Source organism: Xenopus tropicalis, chromosome 1 (genome assembly GCF_000004195.4).
Source record: "Xenopus tropicalis strain Nigerian chromosome 1, UCB_Xtro_10.0, whole genome shotgun sequence".
Lineage (NCBI taxonomy): Eukaryota > Metazoa > Chordata > Amphibia > Anura > Pipidae > Xenopus > Xenopus tropicalis.
The window spans coordinates 54155422-54181179 of NC_030677.2; the positions used below are offsets into that span (position 1 = coordinate 54155422).

Here is a 25758-nt window from a genome sequence, read left to right on the forward strand (position 1 = left end):
ATTGTATATTCCCAAGACTGAAGGAAACAAGATCTATATCATTTATATAGTATGCTAAGTTAATTCTGCATAACAAACACAATAGAAAAGAAATTGGAATTATTTCTTAGGGTGACAGGTCCACTTTAAGATAAATATGAAGACTAAAACATAATATTATATTTATTATGTAGCGTTTGCATACTGTCTATAATGAATTTCTAGATTCTGACCTTTCTTGTCTTAACCAGTTTCTTTTGTCCTTCCCAAGCATTCCTGCCCATTTTAGTCATATATTGGAATGATCTCCCAACAGGACAGACAGTGGCCTTGTGGGCAGTGCTATAGTCTGACATAAATGAGGTGTTGCCAAGATTACAGAAACAGAAAATAACAGGATGTGGGAATAGAAAAGGCAAAAAATGTGGTCATTACCTGTACAGAGAGAACTTAAAGTAATGTCTAGTATATATATTCTCCTATGCTAGCTCTGTAAGGAAAATGTAAAATAAAACATTCATTATGACAACTATATGCATGAAAATAGAGAATAAAAAAAAATATAATTATCCTTTTTAACATATGAAGTCAAAAATATCTTTGGTGCTAATTTCCATTTATGATGACGCACCTGTCAGAAATCTTCTTTGTAAAGTCTGCTGCTTTTATTTTCAAAGGCACATCATACTGTACATCTTGCTCATACCTTCCCTCTCATGGGAGAACGAGTCTAGCACAAGATAAATAATTCAAGCACGATTTCCTGACAGTTCATGTAAAAACATTAAATAATGAACTATTCGTGTTCTATAGGTTGGCCCAATAGAGAGGCATTTTGTGTAACCTGCGAGAAAGAGAGAAAGAATGGCACTGTAGAATACTGATAGGGAACCCATCCAACCAACTTGCCACAATGTACAAACCATTTACTATTTTGCCTGACCTGGTCATCATCTCCAGAAAAGAGAGACTGGCAGTTGGCACTGTAAAATACTGAATGGAAACCCATCCAACCATCTCACCACTATACAAAAATATACAGAAGTTAATTTACTACTTGATTCCAGGCATACTGTTTTGGAAAGCTTTAAGTCGACTGCAGGACTATGTAGCATTAGATTAGTGATAACTACACTTTATTATCAACAAAGGCAAAGCTGCCTAGTATCATTTCAATTATTAACACCAAAGTGTATACTAAAGGCATTTCTAACCAGTATCTTTCCAGCTGACATCCTGACACCGGTGCTTCCATCATGTTGCTGGAAGTTGTACCTTACCAATGGCTAAAAAATCCCTGGTCTTGCAGATAACGTTTATATTTATAGTGTTTATCAATATATATCAAAATACCATAAGTCTTTACAAAAATAACAGATAAATATATTTGTGTTACATTTTACTTAGCCAGTGCATGCAAGTCCATGAGAAAACATTTAGAATATTGCACAATATAAATATATACAAGTATCCCAATATTTTTAATAAATGTTATTTACAACGAAACCAGCATTAATAATGCACAATATATACAAGCAGACTGGATTACTGATGTCAAGAGGCAGTTGAGTATTTGGCATTAATTCAAACTCCCGTGCACATTATGGAAAGGGGATGTTGCATACCCCTTTTTAAGTTTAGGCATGGGTTACACTGTAGAGGCTTTGCTGTCCTTTGGCCAGTGTCTCCTTACTGTCACAAATATTGATCTTCCCAGAGACATAGGTCTTCTGGAAATCTTTAATAATTAATTATATGTCATTTAAACACTTTAGATTAAACAGCAGAGGTAATTGTTTCAATAGGCTGCATGTTTAGTGATGTGCCTAGTAGGATCCAAAAAAAGATCACAGAAGAGCAAACAAGACTTTATGAGTTAGGCTGCTTTCAGCCTCTTTACAGTATTACACGTTTGCAATAGGTGTGCAAGTTCCATGACTGTTGTCACTTGTTCCATTAATCTCTTTCACTTCTAGTTGCTTCTTCTTGAGCTGAATAGCTACGGAAACTTCGGGATGTATAGAATCCATCCGTTGTTCGCATTTAAAAGCTGTGAGAAATGCAGTTCTATAATTGTTATTCATCCACCCATAAAGAAGAGGATTGGCAAAGGTGGAGCACATGGCAATTACATGGAATATTGTATATATCAGTTTGTACTCGTTCAAGTCCAGCACTTTGCCATCGATGTCACTTGCAAGCTGAAAGGCATGAAAGGGAAGCCAACACACTGCAAACACCACTACCACAGCCACTAACATCTTAGTTGTCTTGCGTCTCCGTTGGTGGTAATGATCATTTCCTCCACCAGGACTAACGTGATTTTTTAACTTTGTCCATATTCTTATATAAGCATAAGAAATGATGGCTAGAGGTACTATGTACTGTATCAACAGCATTGATATGCTATAAATAGTACCATAATTAAGATCTCCAACTGGCCATCTTTCAGAGCATGCTTGAATTTGGAAATCACTTGAGATAACAATAACAGAATACTCCTTGAAGATCGCCAATGGACTGGCTAGCAGAGCACTGCAAACCCATGTAATGCCTATGATCATAAAGCAAATTTTAGTTGATATTTTGCTCTCTAAATGATACACAATACATCGATGCCTGTCCAGGGCTATAACCATCAGTGTAACTGTGGATACCTGAACTGCAAGACCTTGAGAATATGTAACTAAATGGCACAATACTGTTCCAAATTTCCAATCATCTAGAAGAGTGTAAACCAGTGTGAAAGGCAGGCACAATGTATTCACCATTAAATCGGATACGGCCAGATTGACTATGAAAAAGTTAGTGACTGTGCGCATGGTTTTGAACTTAATGACGACATAAATGACAAGGCTGTTTCCCAATACTCCCAGGAGAATAATAGAACTGTAGGCCAAGATGAGAACAACTTGGACACTTAGAAGTTTGGTTATGTCAATCAACTCTGGTTTGGTAAGGTCATTATATGGTGTGGTCAGCCCAGCTGCATAAAACCAGGTGTTCATTTCGGTTTTAATATCCTCAGTTCTGTTCTCATTCTTCTCTGATGCTATCCTCCCCATTTTGATGGAACAGTTTTGTGAACTACATGAATAGAATGTGCTGGGGAGAAGAAAAAAAAGGAAATACAGTTATAAGATAGTCTACTGTTGAACAGCTTTATTTTAGCAGGTTAAGGTCACTTTTTAAACCATCATTAAGTTGTAAGAACAAAGCAATTAAAATGTTCAAGAAACATTACATACAAATGTAGCTGTGATAGGAAAAAAGAGTATAACTGAGTATGCCCATTAGATATTTGAACATATTCCAGTTTAATGAAGGCAAAGTCACCACACAGGGAACACTCATTTAAATGAATCTCTGTAATTTTTAGTAGATTTTGCATTTATGTGCACAAAGACAAGTTAATTCCAGAGGATTTATTCTTGGCCCCGGCTACTGACAGCTGAGTATAAAATTAAACAATGGACAGCTGCAAGAAATAAAATGTAAACATAAATGGCTGTGCAATACTGACTGATGAACTCACATGTGCAATAAAAAATAATTACATCCTGGCACATATAATCATAGAGTAATATGCAATATGTTTATATGTTTAAACATACAGACCACTGGACTTTTATGCATTTCGATTAACAAAACTAGCACCAAAATATAATCCGATGGCTGATTTCTGGAAATTATAATAATCATAACTCATTTACAAAAATGCTTTCAGTCTGTAACTGTTCAGCCAGCTCAGTTCAACGAAACTTTATGCTGTGGATCAATTTTTCAGTTTTTGAGAAAAAAAATTAAAGGTAGAAGCATACCTCCTCTATTAAAACTGGCAAATATAGTAAAAAATCTTACACTGAGTCCTTTAATGCTTCAGACATCCTTTGCACCAGTGATATTCATTCCCCAGTCCCTTGTCTTTGAAGCACAGTTTGGTTTCCATGGAAATTACTGTGGAATAGAAAAAAATACAGCATAAATAATAAGAAGGTAATTTTTTTTTAACAGACAGTATGTATTTTATAACAAAAAAATAATAGTATAGCTTCTTAAGTCCGATGTACTGTGTATGGTTGTACAGGCTATATATCCTCCCTTGTTTTCTGGGTAGCTATTCCAGATACAGATACAAGAAGATTCCCCAGTAAGTATGTAATGCCTGCCATAGGGCTCCCTAGTAACCTTGTGCCTGCTGGCACTCCATAATTTGAATTTGAATGATGTCAAATCTAGGGGGTGCCCAAGGGGATGCCCCTGTGCTGTGCCCAATACTTAATGTCTTCTATAGGGCTCTCTAGTAACCTTGTGCTCTTTAGAACGCCATCCAGAACTTGAGCTTGTCAATGATGTGAAAGCTATGGGGGTGCCCAAGAGGATGCCATGTCCTGTCCCCAGTCTGCCCCTGTACCAAACACAGATCATGCTGTATTCATGGAAAAAGCACAGGCCTTTGTTCTCAATTCAGGATCGCAAAGACCTGCTCCTAAGCATGCAATCCACGGGATGGGTAAAAAGGGAAAAAACATGAAACTTTGTGACCAATTTTTGCACTTTGCACCTTTCTCACCATTAGTTAATGTGCCCTATATATTTATGGCTATAGTTTCTTGAATGTAATCTGAGCCCGGTACGCAGCACTAAGAGTAATCAATACTTACCACTCCATAAATACACTGAGAAAATATTTATCTACATATTTTACCGTGCAAAATAACTGTAAGATAAATACAGCACAAAATCACTGTATGCTGGGATATAGCAATAATTTGTTTTAAAAAGCAGCCTTAAATTACTATACATTATAAACTACACTAAAAGGCCATTCATCAGGGAACTGACAACAAATGTAATTGTGTGTCACAGGGGGCTGTAATGTATATTGCAAAAAAGCCACTTATTTCTGTAGGTTAAAAGGGGAAATGAACTGGGGCTACACATACACTTGTGACTGAAAATGAGAAAGCTACAAAAACAAATGGCTTTCATGAATAAAAGAAATACTTTGTGAATAGAAATTGTTGGGTATATATTAGAAACCTATTTACTGTTTGTCCAGAATGAAATACAGAAAGAAGAACATTAAAAAAAGAAAAGCTTTTATAGCATGCATTATGGAGGGCCCATTTGCTACTGGCTCTTCTCTACACTCTCTTCTCTACATGTTTCATTACTCATTAACACTACAGTTCAATTCTAAATCTCTATTAATCCGTCTAGATCAGAGGTTTTCCAACTTTCCAGTAAACCATCTTAGTCAAACATCTGTCTAGTACCTCCTTAGCTTATAAAAACATTCCAGCTTTTTTTAAACAGGTAAAGGTCAGCCTACTAGGGGTTTGGCTAATGGGGAGGTTTGAAGCCTTTTTCTACCCCAATGGGAAGGATAATTATAAAATTGTGTAAAAAAAAACAGTTTGAATAACATTTACTTTTCCACAGCAAGTGAAATCACAAGTGGGATAATCTATATTATTAAATGGAGCTGCAACAACACTTCCCCCAAAATAAGCTGAACCCATATGTGTAAGAGTGTAACTTAGCATTCATCATAAAAATAAGGAGCCTCATTCAATATTAGAGACACAAAAACACGATCAGGTTTGATGTGCCAAAAATTCCATGCACAGACTAGATTATGTAATTAGAAAGCCCCCTTACTTTACACCTACTATTAACCATGTAACCAGGCAATAAGTATAAGGCTCCCTTTCTGAATTGCACCCTCTTATCCTGTGCACAAATTAATGGTTTGAGATAGCTCACGTTGCAGTGCCCACACTGGTATGAGTCATGTCATTTTAGTATATTGAGGGTATATTATTTATTATATATTTATATTTCTTTTAACACACAGTGAAACTGTGCATTACTCTGAGCCCTTACTGGCATCTCTATTCTCCTGAGCCCCCTTATGTTTTTGTTATATCCTGTAACTTGCTTGTTACCCTATAGTGAAACAGACATGGTATTAGATGTGTGCAACTGTAAGCAAAAGGCAAAACTATGTTCCTCTCTACTTGCTGAATATTTAAGTCTGAATCTCACACAAACCAGATCTTGGAAATAATACATTTAACAGCAAAAGAGCAAATCTGAAATTAGAATTGCCTGACAGAGTGAAGTCAAGAGAACTGCTTATCTGAAACGAAATGCATTTTGCCTTTCAAATAAGGAGAAAAACACAGCGATCGCTGGCCAAACTGGCATAGCATTTGTTGATAAATGTGCAGCATAAAAGTGCAAATAATTTTAGCTTGAAAATAAATGCCTCAGAGACACATGACAAATCACAGGTATTAACGGAACAGATTTATGCCTTAACAGGAAAACAGAATGTCCCTTACACTCATTACAAAACTATGAAAAACAGTAAACTTAGTTCTCAACGCGTTTTGCCTCAGATATATTCCTACAAATAAAACAGAGGGTAAATGAGGTTCTATATATATATATATATATATATAACTTTGTGTGGGGGTCTCCTAAAATTTGTACTCTCAGATTATAGTCAGTGCCTTGCTCTATCGCCTGAGGCCAAATTTGTGTGCACCCCCCCCCACACACTGCCAGTGTGTTGACCCATTTCCCCACACCCAGGAGCCATTTAAATAAAATAAGTGAAATTAATGATTGACTCCCAGTCTCTAGTACAGGTATCGGACCCCTTATCTGGAAACCCATTATCCAGAAAGTTCCGAAATAGACTCAATTTTAATCAAATAATTCACATTTTTAAAACTTATTTCCTTTTTCTCTGTAGTAATAAACAGTACCTTGTACTTGATCCCAACTTAGATATAATTAATCCTAATTGGAGGCAAAATAATCCTATTGGGTTTAATTACCATTTAAATAATTTTTACTTGTAGACTTAAAGGAGAAGGAAAGGCTAAGTCACTTGGGGGTGCCAAAATGTTAGGCACCCCCAAGTGACTTACATGACCTACCTTGTACCCCGGGCTGGTGCCCCTGTTAGGAGAAAACAGCACCAGCCCGGGGCACCTGTAGACACCGCTTCCTCCTTCCTTTGCGCGCTGCTGGCGAAATCCGTGGGCCGGCGCATGCGCAGTAGAGTGAAAAGCCGACTTTAATGTTTAAGTTCGGCTTTTCACTCTACTGCGCATGCGCGCGCAAGCGAGGAGGAAACAGGTAGCGCCGGCAGCTGCCCCGGGCTGGTGCTGTTCTCTCCATACGGGGGCACCAGCCCGGGGTACAAGGTAGGCGTTCTAAGTAACTTGGGGGTGCCTAACATTTTGGCACCCCCAAGTGACTTAACCTTTCCTTCTCCTTTAAGGCAGGAGATCCAAATTGCGGAAAGACCCCTTATCCGGAAAACCCTAGGTCTTGAGCATTCTGGATAACAGGTCCTGTAATAAGTTTAAATAGATTTGCAAGTAATCTATTACACCACATTTTAATTGTATTCATTGTTTTTTTAGAGATGGTCTGCTTGCTACCCCAATAAAGGTGTGCTTAACCAGAGTTTGTGTAGCTTTTCCAGTAATCGGGCCCTGCTTATCCCACTAACAATATGCAGTTGGGTTTAGGGGCGACTTTTGTTTAGCTACCCGACCATAACTGCACAATACTACAAAAGCAACTCCACCAATTTGTCTAAGCTGCTTTGACTATTCTCATACAGGGGTTCTCCCCTTCAGCTCTGCCCTTTCTGAGGCCTAACTATCCCAGGTTCTAGATACAGACTGGTGGCAGGTACCCAATTCCCTTTACTCAATAGGAGTGTACTATCAAGGAAAGCACTGCTTAATTTCCTCCAACTATAAAAGTAGCTAGGCATGACAATGTTATCAATAGAAAATGAATAGGTTAGAAAGCAAACTATGGCTAATTTACTTGCTCAAAATTCAGTCTCAGAGTCGACTTTTGGGTATGTATGACATATAAGCAATATCCCATAGGTCTTTATAATTATTTGTTTAAAGATGCTTCCTAAAGGGAAGGTCTGCTGTGGTATACTGACAAATGTAGTGCACACATAGACCTACAGGGAGTAACAAAAACCAACATGCAGGTCTACAATTTGCTTCTCTAGTAGTCATGAATAGTTTTAATTATCATTCAGAAGGGGCTATTATTTACATTACTCTGTGCAGAAATAGAAAATGGGAATGCAATATGGATCTCTTTATAAACAGACTTTATCATATTCTCCAATCTAGCCAATGTTTTATTTGTTATTCAAGTCCTCTCAATTAATTTACTATTTAGAATCAGACTTCTGAATTCTTTTAAAAAGTCCACGAAATTCTGACATGACTTCTACTATCCATGCTCTTTATTAAAGGGCAAATTATTTGACTTTTTGGGTTTGAAGCCAACCTTCCCAATCCTAGCATCACTCTATACAAGAGTCCAACTCCATTGTGCCATTCTTTTCCATTAGGATACATACCTTAAACAAAGGCAATACAAAGAGGAGAACTACAACTGATAAGCTACTAAATAAAAAAATCAAATTGACTTAAATCAAAGCTATGCATTATACCATTATACATTTTAGTAATCCTAAAAAAACTGTTTGATTTCAGCCAAGAGCCAATATATATTCTATTCAAATATCCTTACTTATACTAGATTCACATATATAATAAAGGTTAAAGTTCAATACTGGATGTTCATATGGCCTTCTTTTATGCTTTTATTTTCCCCTTGGCCTTTAGTTTTCAGCTCTTGTGCTAATCCTGTACTGATTAACTCTGTCACTGTTAGAGGACTGTGGAGTGATAATAACCATGCAGAGCAGTAATTAGTATTTACATTACTAACTCCACCTCCCTGCAGAGCCATAATTAATGTAAAAGGCCTCTAAAATGGTGATTAAGTACTTCCCTCATAAAAACCTACAGAGCAATAATTTACAGACTAGATGCACAGTTATTATTGCCACCTGGACAGTGTTTTAACAGCCTGACTAGTGGAAATTATGCTAAGTGCCAATATTAATAGGAAAAAAAGCTAAAAAGATAGGAAGGACAGCAGTTTTCCCAAAAGATAGCAAGCCTATTTGCAGTGTACTAGTCATTTTATTTTTGATATAAAACTAATTACATACTGTGGACTCCTACCTTAGGGCTCACAGCAGGAGTCACTAGTCACTAACATGGAGTAGCAACAACCTATGTCATAAAGGTTTTATAATTTAATGCAATGACGTAACTAGTGCACAATGAGCACCAATTTAATTTTGGGTCTGGGCCCACATGATCCACATGAATTGTTATAAAAGGTAGTTTTTCTGGCACCATGCAACTTAAATCATTAAGCCTCTTGTGTGCTTGCACATTTTCCTGATATTTATGCCACTGACTCCAGATGACTAAACACATAAAGGAGGATGTTCTGAGATCATAAATATCAGGGTTAGCCTATAGCCTACCCATCCAAAGCAGTTTCAAAAGAAACTGCTTCATTTCTATATGCTTTCAGACTAGTTTGCCAGTTGTGCATGATATCTGGCAAAATTAAGTAAATTTTTAACAAAATTTCACATACAAGGGACACAGAGAATATTTGGGCTTGGACATTCTTTACAAACAATCCACAAAGGTGGACTTCTAATAAATGGAGTTTATAATATTACTAAATAGTATTTTTACATTATGTTTATATGTAGTGTGTTTATATGTACACCTCATATGCCTTGAGTGAAACTATTAGTTATGATAATCATCTTTCTTATTTTCTGAGAAGCTTCTGTAGAACCTTTTGTTAGGCCTAGTTAAGGAAATCTCAAGTGGTTAAGAAAATATACTACAACCATAATCAAAAAAAATTTGTAGTTCCAACAAATACTTCCCAAACTGTGAGAATACACCCCAAGCCCTTAATCAGGGCCCAAGTAGTGGAGGTGACCAGCATAAATGCCAGTGAGGGTTAGAGTTAAGGAGAATTCTTCTTTACACTCCTAGATACTTCTTGCAAGGACAACTTTAAGTTCTGTTAGGGTGAGGTTTGGGGAGAAAACTTATTGGATGTCTTAGACATCCTTGGAACTGTGGCTTGCTGGGTGAAAGAAATGTTTTCTTAAATGTAGATAAGTTTTTGGAATTTAGGGGGCCCTGATAAAATGTTAGACCAAAAAAATGCTCTGAAAACTATATCTTTTCCCCAAAGTCTAACAATAGAATTTTAGAGACAGTAAAATGAAGATCAAAGGGCCAAGCTAAATTGGCAAAGTTAGAAATACCTCTATGGAAGTTAGACAAAATCCTGCAACCAACAACACTACATATGTTTTTAAAAAAATTAATTTCTCTTATGAGGGAAAAACTCATTAACTTAATTAACTTCTGTTAATTAATTGTCAAGTCATTTTGAGAAAAGAGCAGAGGCAATAATTAGAAGGCTAGTGTCACAAAAAGAGTCTGGTTGCTATGACTATCTTTGAGGAAAGATGTGAAACAAATCAGTACCTGTAGTGTGGAAATGCTTCTTCTACCTGCTGCAAATAGGCATACAATTCATATAGGCTACTTATTATGAGTTATTCCTTTCCCTTAAACTATGATTTCCCTGGTGAATGTGGCTGCTGTAAGAGAAGTATGGATATCTGACCTATTGGCAACCATCACTGTGCTGCAGGGGATACTCCAATCAGAGAAGCCAAAGTAATTAGATGCATATGTCAATAACAACATTGTATAGACAGATGTATGAAAGCCAGATCTTTTTACGTTGCTGTATCAGAGGAATTACTCACCAATGTGAGCTAAATGATGTAACAGGAGCCAGTGCAACAAAACCCACCCAATTAAAACTAGTTCCTTAAGCTTTGGTTTTCTTATCCAGCTTTGGCATGTTTTTCTGTCTATGTGCCTAAAACATATAAAAATTTGTTTTCTTAAAATTAATACTGAACAATTTACGTGCGAGGAAAAATCCATACTCAAAAGCACCGCTGTCAACAACGTTTCAATGTAACATGTGATAGTAAATCTGACTAGAAGATTACAAACTGATTTTGATTACACCATACAAATCAATACTGTGTAAGATCAATATTATATCTAGGACATGGCGTCACCCACCAGAATGGGGTCATGAAAATTACATGTACAATACGTGTCTGCCAGTAATTTAATTTCGTTATATATATGTACTGTACATGCAAAACAAATCATGTGCTGACTATATGGGTAGCTATTTGTTAAAGGAAAACCCCAGAATGAATACTTAACCAACAGATAGTTTATATTATGTTAAGTGACTATTATATAGTCTCACCAAACTGGAATGTATATATCAGTAAATATTGCCCTTTTATACTCTTTCCCTTGAGCCACCATTTAGTGATGGGCTGTGTGCTCCCGCATCACATGCCTGGAAATAATGCAACTCTTACTGTAACAGGAAGTAGTGTGGAAGCAAAAGGCAGAACTCTGCCCATTAATTGGCTGCTGGGGCCTAGCATGTATGTGTGCCTTGGCTTGTTTGTGTGCACTGTAAATCCTATAATCCCAGGGGGCGGCCCTTAATTCTTAAAATGGCAATTCTCTATTTAGGAGTACCCATTAGCACATACTACTTAAAAAGTATATTTTTATAAAAATGGTTTATTCAGATGAAGCAGGGCTTTACATATGAGCTTGTTTAAGCAATATATGTTTATAGAGACCTACTATTGTTTAGGTAAGGGGACATAGCTTGTCACATCAGACAATTGGCACCTCCAACTGACTGAAAAAGTTACAGCCAACAAGCCCCAAGTAGTAATCTTTTTATTTACAATGTACAGATATACGATCTACAAGCAAAATGCTAGGGACCTGCAGGGGAATGCAATAAAAGTCATAAACATTAATAAAAAATTGCACAAATAAGAAGCAAAATTCCCATTTCCCAATGTAATGTTCATTATCAGACTGTTTTTGCATTTAGAATTTTACTTGTGCATTGCAAACTTTTAAGGCATCTTTTTTGAGCAAACTCAACAACTTTTTCATTAAGACGTTTTATTACGCACACTGCACGTAAAATTTGCAAACTTTCTTCCACTGTCAGAAGTTGTCACTATACAGTTTCCAAATTCACAAAAGCTATATTAAATTTGCACAAAGGCAAATTTGGCAACTAATTTTTCCGTTTATATTTTGTTTCTGTTTTCCGAATTTTATTATATTCCCCCATGAGGTTTTATGTATAAGTGTTTTTTTGTAATTTGTGTCAGCCACAATGCCCCAGGTGCACAGAACAATGCTGGAATTCTGGGGAGAAACTGCATTATGGGGTAAAAAAACATGAGACTGAACTTAAAATTGCACTTTCCTCGCTGCACTTGCAGTCATAAATGACCCCATTTACTAATGCTCAGATTTTTTTTCCATTTATGATATTGCACTCGCAACTTTTTCTACATTTATTATGCAACTAAACAGATAAAATTCCAAATGCAACAATTCGCCATCTAAAACTTCACAAGATCATGTAGAAGTCAATGTCCAATTTCCCTTCCCTGGAGGATCTATGGTTTTTTAAACCATAGTTCAGACTTTTTAGTAAATGTCAGACATCAGTGGAAATGCCTTTATTTGAATTTTAAAATCAAAAAAATTAGTAAAGTTAGAATTTTAGAAAATCTGCCCCTAAAACATTAAATTAACCCAGTACATTAATTTTGTCACTAATAAGGATCCCAATATTGGTCTCTATGGAAAATGGTCTTCCTGTAATTCTGATATTTTTGGATAAAGAATTCCATACCTGTATTATCAATGGGCACCTTTTAAAAAAAACAGTTTAAATGAAATTCTGTGGTAACACCTTCTGCCTTTGCCTGGAATCCCTGACAGGCAGTCATCTGTATAACCAGAGTAGGGGTATAAGCAACAAACGCTAATCAATGTATTTACACATAAAATATAAAAAGTGTGCAGCACTGTGCTAAAGTCTAAGGCATTGGACTCTTTTTCTTTCTTTTTTTTATTTTTGTATGCACAACAATGTATAGAACATGAGGGGAAAAAAGGATCTGCCAAATCTCAGTATACACATAGTAGAACTAAACTCTTCTATTAAACCCTCATCTGTTGTGTTGGCCACTAAAAATAAAAACCACTGAAACTTTTCTTACATTGTCCCACCAAGTGTCTTTGTCCTACACATGCACAATGTCTTTCAGTGTTTGGTGGGAAAGAAGGAGACACCTCACCACATGTTTGGCCTCCCAACCCTTGCCGCTGAGATTATTTTGACAGAATTCAGCCCAGCCATTTAATACTGAACACTGAAAGCTTTCCTGCACTGGTTCCAACATTCTCAGCATATAGGTCAAAACTTTCACTTGCATTATTTAAAAGCCCTGGCTGTTTTTAGTGTATCCCTATTAATTTTTGGGAAAAAAGACAAAGCAGGTAGGGTTGGGCTACCGTGTCTATTCTTAAAATGGTATGAGTCCAAATGGCAGCAGACTACCAAACCAACTCTCCTATCACCCTCAAATTGCTTCCCCTACCACAGGTGAGGGCTAATAGAGCCCACACTCCAGTTGGGGAAAACAATCGTTTTTTGGTTTTTTTTTAAAATATCTCCCTATAGTGCTAGGCTATCTACACTGGGAGGGAACTCCCAGAATATAAAACTAAACATGGTTTGAGATTAATGGCTGGGGTGGTTATAGAAAAATGAAGAAAGACCATGAGCAGGTGATATGTTGTTAAAGATTTATACACTGTTTATAGAAATTGTAATCAACCGTGCAGAGGGTTGTAGTAACTGGAAAACAGCAATGCTGTATTTAGTACATCATACTGATATATTTCTGCACAAAGCAGATGGGAAATATATGAAAAAAAAAGAGTTTCCTGTTAGGAATAAACACACAAACTGACTATTAACACAAGATAGTATTAGGAAGTGCTTGTTTTAAGATTTACTAGAAATCCCAATATAAGGGTCCAACCAGATGGTATTTTTCTACTACTGTTCCAGCTGCTGTCCAATTTATCCCGGTTCTGAGAGCATACAGTACTTACAATTGGTATAATTTAAATGGCTATATTGCAGTGCTGCAACTTCCAGTAACGCTGCTACCCAGAATCATGTTCATCATGATCATGAACAGAATCAGTTCATGGGAGTCACATGTATCTGAGAGCAAGGCTCAAAAATCATAGATCACACATGTCTAATGAATAAGTTACAATACAATAACTAAAAACTAAGCCATGAATATTCGTACACCATACCCAACACAATAGAAAACTGATCTCAGTGTTATCATTGACATTTTGCAATATAACATTGCAGTTAGGAATGTGTTTGTGATCCTTTCATACAAAATATTGCAAAGGCTCCAACCCATTGACTAAAAGATCAGGGACAATAATTCCTGGAAAGGCTGTAGGATCAAATTCAGTTAAATATAATAAATTACATTTCCACAACACCTTTTGTTTGATACATGCCAATATGGAAAGAAGGAATTTTCAGTGCACATAATAAACTAGTTAAAACCTTTATATTGCCAGAATTTACTTTTGAAGATCTACTCAATTCCTGGGTATTGTTTTATATATTCTTCCAAAAACTGTACCCAATGAAGTCCATACCCCCTGGTGCTCATAGCTACCAACTCCTATGCATAAGGAGTACAAATAATCTGTAAAAGATATCCATACAAATAGTGTTTAGTACAGAAATATATTATTTTGATGCTTAGTAATGTCAGTTGTGTCACATGACTCACTGAAAACTGTGTATTATAAAATATAATGCACATATTAGAAGTCATTTCAGAGTTCCAAACCTGTATAAATGAAATCTGCCTTCTTCTGCCTTTATATAGTCACAGATACCCTTGAATTAGCTTAAATATCTTTATCTTTATTCCATACTTTATCTTTAGCTTTATTCCATACTATATAAGTCCTTCTATGTTCACAGGGTGCTTTGGCTCCCTCTCTTCACACATACCCCAGGTTCAAAAAAGCAGAGGTGTGCATGTGTGGTAGACTGCATGGGTGATGTAGGTGCAGCAATAAAGAGGCAGAGAACCAAAAGAAGTGAACAGTAAAAACAGAGATGAATAAGAACTGAGACATACACGGGAATCTGGCCCATTAAATAAATTAGCTTGCAACAAGATCTGAAATATCACATATAGCTGGCAGCTGGAATAGCAGTCTGAAATTGAGGTCAAGCCCTTGCCCTGGGGATACAACACAGATGTGCTTATATCCCTGACCTGTGTTAAAAGATTACTACACTAAGGGGCACATTTACTAATCCACGAATCCGAATCACGAATGGGAAAAAATCGTATTGGAAACGAAAATTTCGTAAGATCGCAAATATCACGAAAATGCTTATGAAAAAATCGTATTAGTCACGATAATATCATATTGGCGATCCGAAAGTCCCGAAATTTTCGTACCGAACAATTGTAAACAGCGGTAAAACCTTTTCGATTTTTTCGTGCAAACGTCTGAAAAAGTCGTGCGGCGTACGAAAAAGTTGTGCGCCGTACGAAAAAGTCGTGCAGACGCCTGAAAAAATCGGCAAAAATACGCTTGGACCGTTCGCATGAACGCTCGTGCGTTCGTGCTTTTGTAAATGTGCCCCTATGTATGGTTCTCTGTACCTTGCCAGAGAGAGTTATGTGGCACACTGTTACCATAATCAAGCGAAGGACTAGTTCAATGGTTGTTGAAAGTCTACACTTTCAATTACATTACACTCTTATAACAAGAGTTAGCACTTAATTCACAAGATACCTTTAAAGGAGAAGGAAAGTCATTTTGGCATTTTACTGCTAATAGATTCACCACATTAGTGCCACCTAGAATGCTAGATTTATTCTGCAGAAAGCTTTACCATACCTGAGTAACCTAGAAGCTTTCTCCGTTTATTTAAGACAGCAGCTGCCATTTTAAGTAGCTTCCTGCTTGCTTAGCTGTTATAGCTAAGCTCACAAATTCCTAAGGGAGGGGGTCCTTAGCATTCTTGTGGGAGGAGGGACAGGAGAGGGAAGAGAGGAGAGAACTGCGTAGACTCTGGCCCTGGAATCAATGATTTTTCTGAGAGAGAAGTCAGATACCCTAAGAACATGTTTACAAAAAAAGATACAAGAAATTGTGTGTTTCTTTTGATAGAGGACTGCAGTGTTTCTGTGAGTGCTTATGGCTGTATTTACATAGACCTTTCTGATAAAGCTTACTTTAGTTTTAGTTTTTACCTTTCCTTCTCCTTTAAGTCATTTACCTAACAACTTGGCCAAACCTCAAGAGCAGGGGTTCCCAAACTGACCTCTGGCCACATTCAAATATAAAAAAGTGGGGGAGCAACACAAGCATAAAAAGGGGTGTCAAATAAGGGTAGCTCAGTGTGGACTAGCATCTTACAGCTCTGTTTGTCAGTGCACAGGTTTTTTTTTAAATTTCAAAAATAAGCACCTTCTTTGAGGCCACTAAGAGCAACATCCAAGCGGTTGGTTTTAACATGTTGCTCATGAACCATTGGTTGGCGATCACTGCTCAAGTGGGAGCCAGGGGTGTATGGATTCAACTACATAAAACCCAAACATTTATACATCTTTTAGAACAATCACAATTATTTTTAATTTAAATGTATCCCTTAGGATGGACAGAGCTTTGATAAACTCTTAAATAGTGATCAATGTATCTGTCCCGAAAAATGAGGGAAACGTGTTTGTTGCGCGATTTTTTTTGTCGCCCGTGTTTTTTTTGTCGCCTGTGCCCATTTTGACGCAACCACACTCTTTTTGACATGACCGCGTCTATAGTGACGTGACAGCGACTTTTTTGCCGCGCGACGAATTTGGTGGCGGTGAATTTTCACAGAAGTTTCACAAAACAATTTGCAAATTCACTGCGAATCTATGCCTAGCGAAATAATTCGCTCATCACTACTCTTAAATACTGTAAACTGAATATGTGCAGAGTCATATTGGAAATGCTATAATGTGACCCACATTGAGAATGTTTCCCTTTACCACAAGGGAAATCATTTCAATAACCTGTCACCAATTGAAATTTAGCTACCTAGTTATCTGCCCACGCAATGTGAATCATTTTATTTCCTTCCACCGCCTTGACCTATAGGAGCTATGGCCAGATTATCGACACATTTAGATCAATATGGAAATGTCATAACAACTAGAAAGTTACCAAAATGAGATAAAACTTGGACCATTACTATTATATTATTATAGAGTTAAGCAAAATAATACACTCTATACTGTTTTTTTATTATTATTTTTATTTGTTATTTAAATAGCAGTGGCATCTGCAGCACAGAGATCATACCTACCATAGTGTGTGTAATCAAGAACCAATTAACCTGCCTGTATGTTTTTGGAGTGTGGGGAGATACTGGAGTACCCAGAGGAAACCCACACAGAGAGTGCCCTGGAATCAAAGGCAGCAGTGTGATCAATTAGATTTATAATAAATCAAACATACTGCAAACATCTAAGGCTACAGACCGAGTATTCCAAAATCATGTAGCAGTCCCCCATCTTCATAATTCCAGGCCTGCTAGATCCAGGTCACTGGACTTGACTTCCAACTTGATAGTAATAATAATAAAAAAACAACAAAACACAAATACAAGATTATTGTAGAAATGATACCTATATTGGCTAACAATAAAAATACATTGCAAGCTTTCGGAGCTCTAGTTGTGCCATTTCAGTTCTCATTTGTATTTTGCCTGATTATTATTATTTTTGACACTGGCTGACACGGTACTACAGTTTTTGTTTTGTGATTAACTTGATAGTAAGGAGTGTGTATAACAGTGCTATAGAAACAATGGAATTCCTGGCTACTTGATCCAGCAAACTTACTCATGAATGCCAAATGGATAGAATTTGTGATATCACATTTTCATTTTTATTGAAAACGTCATGTTTAGTAGTAACACAGGTCTCGTTTTTATTTTCACGGTGTGCTATATATTTGGCTGGGCAGTAATTCACTTGCTGTTGCTAATATTTTTTTGGTCCATGAACAGATATACAAATGCTGCATGGGCAGCCAACAGGATAATCTCTCATCATGCAAAGTTTCACAAAGCATTTTTTCTATCATCAGTAAAAATCTATGTTCTAAACCAGAGCAACATGACCATTATATCACCCAGCATAGCCCTAAGGGATGAAGCAAGCTGTTATGAGAAACCATCATCTACATAGCAGAGTCTGGCAATGTATGAGCCGGTGAGAACATGAGCCCCTGGGACTTTACAGTTAATATCTTGGCTAAGCTTACTGTGATGAGCTGCACTGAACATCCAAGGTGTAATGCATTACTCGTTCTGGCTGATGACCCACAATGGAGATTGGAAGATCAACATTTTTCCAGGGGGCGGGCAAGTATTGTTAGGGAACGCTGCCTGCGGTGTTTATAAGCAATGTCTTGGCTGACACTTGCTCTTCTGGCATCATCGAGCTATGCATCTCCTGCCAACAGCCCACACCAGCCCTAGAAGTAAAGGCTGATATATTTTGTCTTATTTAGTGCTACTTTTATCTGTCACCTACAAAATGGAGTGAAAAGAATAACATCCAGCAATACACTTTGTAATATTAGGTGCCAGAATACAGTTCTTTGGTCCCATTTGCTTTGTCTTTTATATTGTCTAAAGCTCAACCCTGGCTGCCCAGATGTGGCTAAACAACAAAGTCAAGCATGCTTTAACTCTTGATTATAAGTTGAGGACTTCTGTGAGTTGTAGTCCAGCAAGACCTGGGGAGCCAAGTTATAGAAATGGGAGCTTTTCTTTTCAGAAAAGTAATTTTTGAATTGATGTTGATGTTTAATGCCTTATACTAATCAAAGTTTAAACAGCAAGAATTCCTAAGCAAATATAAATTTTGGGATTTTTTAGCAATACTGGATTGATTAGGTTAGAAGCGCATCTCTGGGAGACAAGTGATTGATAGGTATGTTTGATAGGTCACTGTGGGTTTCATTAGCAGCTGTGTGTAGTATCACACAGAGAAGTCAGTAAGTGTGGCCATTAATTGGGATAGGAAACTGACCTGCTGGTACTGTTTGCTGATAGCTTCCTACATCTGAGCCGAGCTGCTCCAGAGGGGTATTATACAGAGCACTAGCACATCCTTTGGTATTTCCCAGGACTCCCTTTGTACTACAGTAATTCCCTACAATACTCTGCTTGTCAATTGATTTTCAATCAAATCACTTGGAAAGCCTTTCACATGTGATATTTAATGTTGCAATTTGTCACACGTTCGCATTAAAGTGGTAATTAATAATGTATATAGTGTGCTCACTGCATCTTGGGATTCACTCTGCCAACACTCTCCAAGGATCAGAATCGTAATTAACTGCAATTAAATATTTAAAGTCCACAATAAATTAAATTTTAGGTGCTATTAGATAATTAAATAAAAATCTCTCATTTTGGAGGGTCCTTACATTTTTGTAACATTTCCGATAATTTTCATCCGTTTGGCTGGTTTATTTTCTGGTTAACCAGAGACAATTTAACCCATGCCAAAATGGACTGAAACCCACAAAGGATTAAATGGACATTCAAAGTGCAGCCAAATGTTGTTAAATGCAGCTAATGGAAATAAATGGGTAAATGGGGCTATCCTAACAGTAACTGACATATAAATCAGTTCTACAGTTCATGGTACATGTTGCCACATATCTTCTGTGACAGTTGAGGTTGCAATGTGCAGCATTCGAGCTTTATGAATCAAATAACAAAGTTACCAAGAGCAAAATCACTTGGGTGCACTGGTGTCTTACAACAAGGCAGCTTAGCCCTATCCTCTGCGTGCAGACTCATTTATTATCTGCTGACAGAAGTGCAGAGCCCATCACTGGCACTACACTGGCATTTCGGAAAAAAAGTTCAGCAGCTGGGAGAAATATTGCTTTTTGTTTGCAGATGGGAAGACCTTGCCATGTCAACATTTTGTTATGTATTGAGAGAAAGTGTGTAGATAGATAGACAGACTTATACAATTAGACAGGTGTAAAATACAAATAAATCATTATAAGAGAGGTGGATACAAGGTAAATAGATGAGTAATATAAATAAATGGATGCTAATAATAGATAAAAGATAAGCATGTAAGGATATAAGCAGAATAATAGACACAGAGAGATACAATGACAAATAGATTATAGATTGATAGATGATAGATAGATAGATGATAGATAGATAGATAGATAGATAGATAGATGATAGATAGATAGATAGATAGATAGATAGATGATAGATAGATAGATAGATAGATAGATAGATAAACAGATAAACAGATAGATGATGGATGGATAGATAGATGATAGATGGATAGATAGACAGATAGATGATAGATAGATGGATAGATAGATGATAGATAGATGAGTTAGATTGATAGATGATAGATTCCAATTCAGTGAAAGACACAGAGATAAACACATAAATAAAAGTGAGTGTTGTTACTAAATATTATCCACATTACAGTACCAAGACCTCTCACTATGAAGCTCAATTCAGACATGGTTAGGAATAAGCAACTGAGCAGCTATACACGAAAGAATGCATAAGGCTAAAGTTAGTAGCGCTGTACAGAAACCCCCAGTAACTTAACTTACAGAAATCTTGCCTTCCGCCTGGAACTTTGCTCTGTGTGCTTTCTAGTAGATCCTGTATGAGTGGGGCAGGTAGGTGTCAGCCAGTGCAGGAAAGAGTCCGCATTGCCCGGCTGTGCTATGGCTGGGAGGATGCTGTTAGGGCTGCTGTGGAACCGCGCTACAGCTCAGCACTCCCCGCACTCAGCTCCGCTCTGCAGCCAAGGTTGCCAAATAAACTCTCTGGGAGTGAGACGCGCTATTGGCTGCTCCGCCCAGTCCCGCCCACTGCCCGCCCCGGAGACGGCTACACGGAGCCGCTGATTCGCGGGGTAAGAACCTGCTGCGCTAACAAACGCGCTTGCCCTTGTTCCCACGGCTCAGACAGGTAGGGGTTACTCAGCTGAATTCCCCAGAGGCAGAGGGGCAGCTCTTATTCCGAAACATCTTGTAATGGTTTCACATTGGTGAGGTGCACAAGGAGTAGGGGGAATGTAGCGTCCCACCTGCACTTCATTGCCGTGTCATTCCAGCAGTCCCGCCAAGATCCCCTGCCCAGTCTCTCTCACTGGGATACAAATGTGCTCTCTCAGTCTCCAACCCCACTGTCTCTCAGTCTCCAACCCCACTGTCTCTCAGTCTCCAACCCCACTGTCTCTCAGTCGCTTCTCCCTCCCAGCACTTGGGACCTGTCCTTCCCCACCACTTTCTATCAATGCGATGGGAACTAGTCCCTCACTCAGCTCTTCTTGGCCAGCAAAATCCATTTCCTTTTTTCCCCAAAAATACCTGAAGGTTTTGTAAAGCTATTTTTTTATTAAAACAATGTTTAGTGAATAAATATATAGGGGTATAAGCAGCCATAACATTTATGTTATATGATGTACAGGGTGATATTCTGAGACAATTTGCATTTGGTTTTCATGTTTTATTATTTGTAGTTATTTAATTATTTTACTATTTGTTCAGCAACTCTCCAGTTTGGAATTTTAGCTGTTATCTGGTTACTAGGGTCCAAATTACCTTAGCAACCAGGGACTTGCTAAGGTAGAGTTGCAGTGAGACAGGAATATGAATAGGAGAGGTTTTAAACAGAAATATAAGTAATAAAAAAAAAACAATGAAATTGTAGCCAAACAGAGCAATCGTTTTTTTTGGCTGCTGGGGTCAGTGACCCCTATTTGAAAGCTGGAAAGAGTCTGAAGAAGAAGGCAAATAATTAAAAAACTATAAAGAATGACCAATTGATTAGTTGCTTAGAACTTGTCATTCTACAACATGTTAAAAGTTAACTTAAAGGTGAACCACCCCTGTAATTAAGGCATTCCCATTTTTGCATTTTGTTGGGTTCACACAGCTTTTCAATACTTGAAATGTAGTCCACAGAACTTAGGTATCAACTATGTTACTAATGATATACATTGCCCAGTGTTGGAATGGGATGCCAATGACCCACCACAGAACCTTATGTCAAGGGCCCACCAACCTCTAACAAGCTTCTTGTCTTAAAATTACACTGTACAAGCTCTTCCTGAGATACTTGCCCTATCAGCCTCCTATAATTAACAACCTCCTTGTATTTTCCTGCTAAACTGCGGCAATAGGGTTAATCCTCTGTGCTCCAGAATGCACCCAACCAGCAAATTCCCACCTAACCAGGAAATTCTCATCCCCATTCCCACTTTTACATTGATGGGGGTTATGATATAGAAGGGACAGCAGGAATGATTGGGCTAAGGCAGCAGGAGTTGACAGGGCCAAGATGGAAGCAAGGGTTTGGGGTGGACTGGAGGCAGAACAACAAGTGATGACAAATTTAGCAGCAGATTTATTGCTGGTAGATTTATAATGCCAGCTCCAGCCTTGGCTGGTATTTTACTGGCTAGGCCTGTGAAATATCGGCCAGTTGGCACCTCTACTCAGATTGTATATTTCATAGTTCTATTTTCCTGATGGCCCATTCTCACTCTGGACCCTTCTCACTCTTTCAGCTTTCTTCTCTGTTTTAGGAAATTAAACCCATTTTCTTTCTAATGCCCTAGGATACTGCCAGTTCCCACATTTCTCTACATGAGCTGTGGATCCGCTCTTTCCATTGTCCCCCTACCTGTGCTATAATCGTCTCCATCAACAAATTTCCTTCAGGGTTTTTGAAAAGACAAAGAAGATTAGTGTCAACTGAAATGTACACGGACCTTTTTGATCCATCGTAAGATTTTTTAATAAGTAGCAAAAACAAGCAGGGAAACAGTTTGTTAAAAAATGTAATCAAAATTAATTGCTCTTTAGCAAATCACAACAGATTTAAAAGACTCTTTGAGTCCTTTGAAGAAGAAGCAAACTCTCAAACAGGCAACCTAAGTGATGTATAAAGCAATGAACCCACAAGTGCACTTACTCCTATTATGAAGAGCACCAGTGTATTCATAAATATTTATAGATAATAATTTAATAAGAGGGTTCAGATTAAGTTTGCACTTAGCAGCCCCTTGGTTTTCTGTTCTCACATATAACACACCAACATAATACAGTTAGTAAATACTTTGCTAATCACTCTATTCAGAGTTCACTGTGTACTGTGCTTGTCTTGTGCCCAACATCATGCTTTGTATCATATAAATCAGTGGTCCCCAACCAGTGGCTCGTGAGCAACATGTTGCTCTCCAACCCCTTGGATGTTGCTCCCAGTGGCCTTCAACAGGTGCTTATTTTTGAATTATTGGCTTGGGGGCAAGTTTTGGTTGCAAAAAAAACAGATGTACTGCAAAACAAACCCTCCTGTAAGCTTCCAGTCCATACAGGGGCTTCCAAATAGCCAATCTTAGCCCTTATTTGGCAGCTCCATGAACTTTTATGGTGCTTGTGTTGCTCCGCTCCCCAAGTCTTTTTACATTTTAATGGTGTTAGTACTGTGCTTTGACATCTATTCTATATATTCTATAATTGTATGTCTATATCTATTCTATAATTGTCTCCCTCAACAAATTTCCTTCAGGGGTTTTAAAAAGACAAATAAGATTAATGTCAACTGAAACGTACATAGACCTTTTTGACCCTATTTTATACATTGTAAGATTTTTTGATAAGTGGCAAATATAAGCAAAAAGAAGCAAAGACATGCAGGTATACAAGAATGATGATCACCAAAAAACAGGGAAAAAGTTTGTTAAAAAGATGTAATCAAAATTAAGGTTACAATAATTATTAGTAATGATGTGCTATTAATTGCTCTTGAAAAGATTCTGTGAGTCCTTTGAAAAAGAAGAAAACTCTCAAAAATGCAACATAAGCAATGAAGCCACAAGTGCACGTATTCCTATTATGAAGAGCACCAGTGTATCCATAAATATTTACAGACTCGTTTAATAAGAATGTGCAGACTCAGTTTGCACTTAGCATTCCCTTGGTATTCTGCACTCCCCGATAACACACCCATATAATACCCTTAGTAAATACTTTGCTAATCACTATATCACTCTACACACAGTTCACAGTGTACGGTGCTCGTCTTGTGCCCAACACCAAGCTTTGTTTCATATAAATAATGCTTAGCTGAATGTACAGGCCAGTCCACCCATTGAAAACACCTGTAATAATACCCTGCTGCATCAGGATTTACATAAGTGTAAGTATGGCATGACCATAAAAGCTTCAATAATTTGATGATCTCAAGTTAAAATAAGTATCCAAACCAGACTGTCTGTCTTGAAAACCGCTCCCCTTTTTTTAAAACTGCACCCACTTCAAACCACACCCATGTTATCACAAGGGCTTTTAAGACCATACCCACATTAATGGTGGTAGCACAGCAAAAACCCCCAAATGGTTGGTGTAGGGATACCATGCTTCATTCATATGTGAAAGAATTGTATCATGTCATACTAAGACACACCCTTAAATCCATATGCCTCCTCCTCCCCGTGGATAGCACAGCAACCCCCAGCATATAATTAGGGACCATAAAATGACTATTTCCAAATGCTAACAAACTTCAAGAACAAACCCCTGCCAGGTTCACCTCCCACAGGCAGCATAGGGCAGGCAGAGTATGGCACATAGGCAGCATAGGGCAGGCAGAGTATGGAACACACAGGCAGCATAGGGCAGAGTAAGGCACATAGGCAGCAAAGGGCAGGGAGAGTATGACACACAGGCAGAATAGGGCAGAGTATGGCACACACAGGCAGCATAGGGCAGGCAGAGTATGGCACACACAGGCAGTATTCTGCCTGTCCTATGCTGTCTGTGTGTGCCATACTCTGCCTGCCCTACCCTGCCTGTTTGTGCCATACTCTGCCTTCCCTATGCTGCCTGTGTGTGCCATACTCTGCCTGCCCTATGCTGCCTGTGTGTGCCATACTCTGCCTGTGGGTGCTTACAGCCTGAATCTGAGGTGTGAACCATGCAGGGGGCCAGTTAATCTCAGTACTGACACCATTTAAAGCTTAACAAAGGTAAGCAGTCACACCAGCCAGACAGACGGAGGGCCAGTTGGACAGCCCTGCTTAAACTATAGGGCACTTAGAGAACTTTCATTGGTGGGCATACTTTTTACAGCACAGAGACCTGTTTGTCCATGCTCTCCAATTTAATCCAAATGAATAGTTCAATTTAATGGTTAATACTATGCTTTGACACAGATTAAATTCAGAGAGCATGGGCATCTAGAGAAAATTTTGCTAGTCTGCTTTGGTCTACAAAATTGGAAAACTGGGCAGCAAAATGGAAAATGAGTTTCAAAGTTCAAGTGCAAGTGCACTAGAAATAATATAAATACAAGATATACACTAAATGGCAGTGTGTTGGGGGGATCCTTCTGGGGATTTTTGTAGATAACAAGTTGTCTGATTTCAGGCAGTGTCTTTCCATGGCTACTTAAGCAAATAAAGTGCTGTCTTGTAAAAAAAAGGACATTGACTCAAGGGATGAAAACATACTTTTTCCTCCTTATAAGTCTCTGGTTAGGCCGTACTTTGAGTATGCAGTGCAGTTTTGGGCTCCAGTCCTTAAGAAGGATATTAATGAGCTGGAAAGAGTGCAGAGACTGCAACTAAACTGGTAAAGGGGATGGAAGATTTAAACTATGATGTTAGTTGGGGTTGTTTTCTCTGGAAAAAATTAGCATGCGAGGGGACATGATTACTCTGTACAAATATATTAGAAGGGTTTATAGACAGATAGGGGATGTTTTTTCCATAAAAAC

General features: G+C 37.9%; 1 protein-coding gene across 1 annotated transcript; it reads right to left on the reverse strand.

The window, feature by feature from the left end:
- Window positions 1–119: 119 nt before the first annotated feature.
- On the reverse strand, window positions 120–20769 carry npy2r (neuropeptide Y receptor Y2). The gene is made up of 3 exons (XM_004911153.4): window positions 20580–20769; window positions 3841–3936; window positions 120–3084 (listed from the first exon to the last, which is right to left on the reverse strand). The coding sequence occupies exons 2-3, from the start codon at window positions 3864–3866 to the stop codon at window positions 1884–1886; spliced, it is 1227 nt and encodes a 408-aa protein (XP_004911210.1). The 5' UTR covers window positions 3867–3936; window positions 20580–20769; the 3' UTR covers window positions 120–1883.
- Window positions 20770–25758: the final 4989 nt, after the last annotated feature.